At 41.7% G+C, this 7,369-nt stretch overlaps 1 protein-coding gene across 1 annotated transcript in view; it reads left to right on the top strand.

Annotated features, from left to right (window-relative positions):
- The window catches only part of TMPRSS2 (transmembrane protease, serine 2), a 12,964-nt gene extending 7,014 nt beyond the window's left edge, over positions 1–5,950 (top strand). The window contains exons 7-13 of the mRNA XM_009328042.1: positions 106–149; positions 878–1,052; positions 2,735–2,910; positions 3,930–4,025; positions 4,880–5,022; positions 5,598–5,750; positions 5,939–5,950. Of these exons, the coding sequence (XP_009326317.1) occupies positions 106–149; positions 878–1,052; positions 2,735–2,910; positions 3,930–4,025; positions 4,880–5,022; positions 5,598–5,750; positions 5,939–5,950 (799 nt within the window). The remainder of the gene's footprint in view (positions 1–105; positions 150–877; positions 1,053–2,734; positions 2,911–3,929; positions 4,026–4,879; positions 5,023–5,597; positions 5,751–5,938) is intronic.
- The last annotated feature ends 1,419 nt before the right edge of the window (positions 5,951–7,369 follow it).

Raw genomic sequence — 7,369 nt, 5'->3', positions numbered from 1 at the left:
GGCATGTAGCTGGAAAGGGTAGGAAGCAGCTGGAGGGTGAACTTTGCTCACCGTTTGCTTCACTGTGTGCCTAAAATCCTGTTTGGTTTTTTATTTCTATTGCAGTGATTCCTGTGCATCAGGAAATGTGGTTTCTTTGCGCTGCATAGGTAAGTGACCGTGTTTCTCAAACTTCTGCTTGTTCATGCTTTGAAATACTTTGACTGGGAAATCCTTTCGAATCTGCATAAATAATTACCATCTTTTGACCGGATGGTGATTTAACTCTGGTTCCCAAGTTTCAAATGGTGCAGTTTAAGGAGCAGGGTGGGAGAGGAGACAAGGAGGATGTTGGATCCCCAGTTGCTTTTGTCCTTGCTGCCACTGGTTCCTTTAAATGACTTGCCTGTGGTGAAGCTCTGTAGCCCTTGCCCAGCAGCTGTGGTGGGCTGCCTGTGGCGCATCTGCTCTCCAACACGCGGCCATCGGGTGGGCAGTGCGTTCCTGACAGTGATGGCTGTCCTGAGGTGACTCCTGGCTGTTGTCTGTTTTGTTGCACAACAGAAAGGTGTGTGTCTGTGTGGCTTGCCAGAGATGCTTAAATACCACACTCAAAGGTGTAATGAACCACTGGTTTATGGTTTGTGGTGAACCGAGGGCAGCAGCTACCAAATACTCAGCTTGATGTTTGCAATGTGAAACGGGGTCTAGGCTATGGGAGACTCGGGATCTTGGTGTCCAGGGCAGGGGCCCAAGCTGCGGCGTATCGAACGCCAGCAGTGCAGAGGTCAGAAATGTCTGTGCTCCCCTCTGCTAGCGAAGCCTGAGCTGCAGAAGCCATCTTCCAGACCAGCTTGCTCTTTAACTAACGCCTGTGTGTGTGTAACTGACTCCTTAGACTGCGGCCTGTCCACTAAAAGCGTGAATGTTATGAACAGAATCGTGGGTGGCAGCGGGGCAGCGCTGGGGCAGTGGCCGTGGCAGGTCAGCCTCCACGTGCAGGGCACCCACGTCTGTGGGGGCTCCATCATCACCCGCCAGTGGATAGTGACGGCGGCACACTGCGTGGAAGGGTGAGTTTCTAAACCTGTAGACTGCCATGCCTGCAGTGGCGCCAGGGTGACCGGATCGTTTGTTCATCTCTCGAATGGCGATTTTTCTTGCTTCAGGCTGAAAGGCACAAATTTACTTAAGTCTCCCAACTTTCTGCTTTAAAACTGAATTAAATACCATTCCTCCCCTCCTCCCTGCCTTGAAGGCACTTGCTAGGTACAGTATTTTATCTATGTAGCAGTACGGTTTTCAAGTATTAAGGGAAAATTTGTTCTGGAGGAGGCTGGCTGCAGATCATCTGTCTGCTTTCTTCAGGAAGAAAATCTTATTTCACTTGTTAAAGGTGGAACTTAAATTGGGCGGTGGTGTTGGGCATAGGTACCCACCCAATTAAGAGGTAAACTCAAGGCACCAAACTTAATGCCAGACAGTACAATGTTTTCATGAAGATGTTGAATTACTCTGCGAGGAAAAACAAAGAAAAGGGAAAAAAGAAAAAAATAATCCGAAACTCTCAAATAAAAATCCCAAACTCTCAAATATCGCACAACTGTAGATATGATCAATTTAAAGATGCCTGTACCATTTATTTCCTCATATCTTCATGCCACAGGGTAGTAAAGCCGAAGTCAGTATTAAATGTAGATTTATACCTATCCAAGCAGCACATTACGTAGGCATCAACAAGAAAAATAACTGGTGCTTTGTACATTTTTAACCTATAAAGGAGAGTTGAGGGTGCTGTGGTACCTTGTGTACAGTGGCAGAATATGTTTAAAAGGTGTCCGCTTCTGTTGGAGGGAAAACCCACTAAGCAAAAACATTTTAATGGCTGGTTGGCTGGATCACAGTTTGAGGCTAAGCCAAGGAAAAATAACTTTGTCCTTAACCTTGAGAAAGGAATGTGAGTGTTTATTTTTATGTGACGATCTTACCCCTCCTTTGTTTTCCTGATTTGAGCTCTGTAGTATGCAAAAGCTTTAGGAATGGCAACAAAGCTGTAGCTGGCACAAAACTGGTTTTCAGTCTTGACTTTTTTATTTTTGGAGGGGGCATGACTTGCAAGCACTACTGCCTTGGCAGTTCTCATGGAGGGAGTTTTAACACTTGCGGAAAGTTTTCTATTGAGCGTTTGTAAACTGTGCCGGAGCACAAGAGACTACTTAAATTACATCTAGCGAGAATGCTTAACATTTAAAAAAAAACCACCAAAACCCAAAACCAAACAAAAAAAAACCACCTGGCATTTTTTAAGATAGTGAAATTCCTTCACTAGATCATGTTTTTACTAATTCTGGCTTCTGCTGCCCTTGCGTGCTTTGGATAGTACATGCGAGTGATACCACTGACATGTGAGACCTCAGAAATAACTGCTTGATCCCTCAGCCATGGAAATCAATAGACTTCAGTGTTGCAGTCTCAGACTATAATTTGCTGTGCTGAGTGACTAAGGGGATAGACAGTGATACTTAACCCATTTCAAAGATTTTTTGGGTATATTTATGAGATTAGAGTCAAGCTTTCCCAAAGTTAGATGTCTTGCAATTTGTTTACCTTGTTCTTCAGAAATGGTAGTCAAATGTATGTGCATTCTTGGTCGCACATGCATTTGACTACTGTTTCTGAAGACAATTTTTTGAAGGTCATAATCTGTGAGTCGTTACCAGAGAAGGAAATCTTCTAACCTTGCTTTTTTCTGTAGACGATTTTCCAACCCGTACAGCTGGAGGGTTTATGCTGGGATTCTGAATCAGAATGAGATGCTCTTAAGAAATGGATACAGAGTGCAACAGATAATTTCCCATCCGGATTATGATACAGATTCTAAAGACAATGACATCGCTCTTATGAAGTTAGAGACACCGCTGAGTTTTACTGGTATGTATTCTATTCTGCTCTTCTTAAGGCAAAAATCTAATGGCAATGAGCACATCTTTTAAAACTTCTGGAATTCATCAAGAAATCCTGGTAGATACTTGTGGGAAGAACACAAAGCGTGGGTAGAAACTCCTTAGAGACAGGGTGGAGATAGAGACAGAGGGTACACCTCTGATTTTCTAAGTAGGATTTATTTAAATCTAGTATGTGGTAAGGGAGTTTGGGCTCATCTCAATAATCTCATCTCTTTTACCCCAGAATGCTGTATGGTGCTTAAGTATTGCCACTCCTATACGTGCAGACTCAGGATGTAGTGGTGGAGCAGCTGATTAAACCCTAAACCAAGTTACGTGAAGTAACTATTGGGGAAAAAAAAAAACAACCCCAAAACCAAACGTTACAAGAAGTCCTTAAAAGTAGATGTAGGTTGTTTGTAAACAAGCAGTAAAAAACAGAGGACAAACCATTATTTAAACTTGAAGTGCTTTTTGTGTACAGGTCCTTTATATTTCAGTGCATCACTCTAAAGCTACTAAAAGTAATCCGGAGGGGCTCCTCTGCTGCTGAGAGCAGGGAGGTTGTCTGTTTACCACGTTTTTGTTTCACGTTTCCTGTATGTAGGCATTGAATCCTGCTTGCGTTGTGATTATTTTCAGCAGGGTTTCGCAAAGAGGTAGCTGTCAGAAGTTTTTCTTCTTCTTTGTCCTTTATTGATCAGAAGAGCTGGTGTTAATTGTTCTAGTTAGCCTGATGAATTGAGCTAGAACCATTAACTGTGCTTGTTCCTCACTTTGAAGTGAAGATTAGGTAGCCATCTGGGAAGGGGCAGCTGGTAAGTAAGCTTTCTGCTGCTCCTGCATCGCACAGTATTGCTTATCTGCAAAGCAAGGTAAAGTACAGAGAAAATGCATGGTGTGTATGTATTTAAGTGGTGGTCATGCTGAGATATTTCATGTGCGTTTATTTTGAATTATGTCTGGGCGTCTGGGATTACAGATGTTACTGTGTTTGTTTTGTAGATACCGTACGGCCGGTTTGTCTGCCTAATCCAGGAATGATGTTCCAGCCTAATCAGCAGTGCTGGATATCTGGGTGGGGAGCAGAGTACCAAGGAGGTAAAGAGTGGCTCTGGAATATTTTGGTCTTCTACATAAACCAGTCCTCTTCAGTCTACAAATAACCATTGCATGGGCTGATTGGGCAGTTTTAGCCAGATTTGTTGATACGCTATTTTTTCACGCATTTTACAGCCCCTAATATTTACACAGGGCATTCTTGTCTCAAAGCAAGTTGTGATGTGTTGCATTCAGCAGACTGCAAAGGAGCCTCAAATCAGTACCAGGGGCCAGAAATACTCACACGGGAAACAATTCTATGCCCCTGCTAGCAGGGCCATCTCTCCTGTACCAAGGGTAGCTGTGGACATGGGAAAGGGCAGGAGCCTGTCCTGTCCTTTCCACCACCTCAAGCTAAAATAGCATGATGCAAGTAAATTTGTAAGAAGTGAAAAGGAAAGGGAGGAAAGGTTTCTTTCAGTATGAGAAGGTACTGGGCGGGGAGGGGGGTGCTGGGGAAGCTGGACCCTGAATATGGGAATTGCTGGCAGCTTGCGCTGGACCATGAAACTTTGGGGAGGTCCTCTTCGCCTCTTGCAGACTTCATGTGCTTTTAATAGCCCTGTAGATAACACAGTTGATTTGGGGCCGGAGTAGGCAGGTAGGTGCCATGTTCTCTTTACTTGCACTGACAGCAAAGCAGGGTAACTCACTGACCTCTTGGAAGGGAATTTCAATGTCACAGTTGTCTCTGTGCGATGGATCATACATCTTAAGTGTCCATCCTGATGTTTCTAGTAAGTTTATTTCATCTTGAACAGTGCTAGCTGCCGGGATTTGTAATAGCAACGTAATATGATGCTTGTTCTAATTTTGTCTTTGTATCTGTGTTTTTGTGCATGTTTCAATTTTAGGTAAAACATCAAATAACTTGAATTATGTTATGGTGTCCTTAATAGAACGTTCTACATGTAATTCTCCCTATATCTATAATGGCATGATTTTGCCTACTATGATCTGTGCTGGATATCTAGGAGGAGGAATTGATTCTTGTCAGGTAATTATTCCTAATTAACACCTAATGATGATCTGATTATTTTTGTGGTCTTACTAGCTTCTTTAATCATCTATTAATTGCAAACAGATCCTACGCAAAAAAACAAAATAGAGTAACGTTTTGGTTGGGCTTCTAGTTCCTTTTGTGGTGCATCCCTTTAAAAGGGAGAGCTTTTGTTTCGTCTTCTGAATGGCTGCCAGTGCCGAGTTCTCACTAAATACCCAAAGAGGGTGAGGCAGTCCTTTTTAACGCTTCAAGGATGTTTGTTATCTGGTACTTGAAAGTGAATGAATGGTCTTCATAATCACGGGGTAATCACGGCGATACCCTAGCATTATGCTTGCGAACAAGAAAGTCAATAATGCCTATCTCGTTTAGTGCTTTGGGCAAACGATTTTCATCCCTATTGCAAGCAGTCATCTTTTAATACTGTAATTGCCATCGCATTTTGTTTTAGTGACTACCTTAAAATGGTGGTCAGCTTTTTGTGAAACTTAACCTGTATTCCTGAAGTGAAATGGATTGTGTCTTTCCTGGTGGCCAGGTCACTAATAATATGCTTGTATTTTGTGCAGGGTGACAGCGGAGGTCCGCTAGTAACTAACAAAAACTCCGTGTGGTGGCTGGTTGGAGATACCAGCTGGGGAACTGGCTGTGCTAGTCCCAATAGACCTGGAGTATATGGGAATATGACTGTGTTTACAGATTGGATTTACAAAAATATGCAGGTAAAATATTTGGGTGTTTTCAATAATTGTAAATGTCCCAAATCCTGAAACTTGATTTTATTTATAAAAATAAATAAATATGACTTGTCTGCTAATGAAGGTATTCTGTTGAGAAGCATCCAAGTAATTGGTAAGATAGTCTGTCAGCAGAACTTGAACCTTTGGTTTTTGTTTTGTTTTTCAAACAGGCCAACAGATGACAATGCTGTCTGTCCTTCTTGATGATCGATGTTTCTGAGAACAAGGATAAATGAAGCCATGGGTGCCTGGGATATTTATTCACTTTGCAAATGATTTTTTTTTTTTTTCCTCTTTGAATTTTCTTTTTAAAAATAACATGAAGGATTGCACACTCGGTTCTGTGCTGGCTACAGTGACTGATCATAATCAGTGAAGGATTATCACAATGAGCACCTTTCTTCTTGTGCGTGGCAGAAAGTCGTTCTGTCGTCTGCTTGCTGAAATGTCTCTCTTTAGTTGAGTAACTTTCACTTGATAATCAGGTACGGGCTTATAATGGCAGTTTTAATCACAATTTGATTTAAGATTTTCGTAGCAGGATGCTGAGACAGTTGGTTTAGTAGTGTTTTAAATTAAGTGTTAAGTAATGTGAACGTTGAATCTCTGAGCTGCTGGTTGGCAATTTAAAAAGAAGGGAATGTTTTTTGGTACATATGAAGGGAAGTTTTCATGCACTATGGTAGAGGCACAGAAAAAAAAATACTGTATATTCAGGTAGTTAAAAATCCTCAGGATCTCGACACAGCAGTCATCCAAGTCAGATTGTTCGAAGTGAGACCAGTCTGACTGTCTCAATAATTAAAAGTGCTGTTCTGCCTTAAGCTGCTCTGAACCCAAAAAGGGCAAGACCTGCTGTCACTCTTGATGTAGGCTACGGAGAGGGATGCTCCGGAGCTGTAGCAGGAAGCAGTGAGTTAAATGTCCCGATGGCGAGGTCCCTGGCTGCAGCACGGCAAGGTTGACTGTTGAACTCTCCTGGCTGTGAAAGGCAAAGGGCAAAGTTTTTCAGTAAGGCTGTGTTGCAAGCGATAGACCTCTGACTGCAGACACATGTACAGAGGCTGGATGTTTTGTACAAGGAAACACAAATCTGCGTTTCTGCGTAACCAGATGAACTACCTCATTTATTAAATTCGGCTTTTAATTCCTTAGAGCTCTCCTTTATGTATATGCATGTATGTTTTTAGCAAAATGTAATTAATATCAGAGTGCCACCTCAACTAGGATTTTGAAAAGAATTTATAATCATAGTACAGAGGATCAAAAAGCCATATCAAGTCACTTTTGTTAAGAAGGATAAATCTTTTGAATGAAATGACTCTACTAGTCTTGTTTGAAATGCAATTATCTTGCATGTAAAGACTGCACCAAATAAATATTTTTTTTTACAAATAGTTTTCCTTAGTAGTGGTTTATATCTGTTTGCTTGGATTTTTTTGGAAGCAGCTGCTGGATTCAGTGTCTGAAGTGCTTTGAGAACCTGATGTAAAAAAAAAAAAAAAAGCCAAAAAAACAAAGCAAAAGAAAAACAACACAAGAGGGTGATCCAAGAGATTGTTTTATTTCCAATATTTCAGGTCCTTGAACAAAGCCAGGGA

The sequence above is a fragment of the Pygoscelis adeliae genome, unplaced genomic scaffold (assembly GCF_000699105.1).
Source record: "Pygoscelis adeliae isolate BGI_AS28 unplaced genomic scaffold, ASM69910v1 Scaffold154, whole genome shotgun sequence".
Lineage (NCBI taxonomy): Eukaryota > Metazoa > Chordata > Aves > Sphenisciformes > Spheniscidae > Pygoscelis > Pygoscelis adeliae.
The sequence above is the reverse complement of the archived record's forward strand: the minus strand, read 5'-3'. Positions and strand labels throughout refer to the sequence as shown.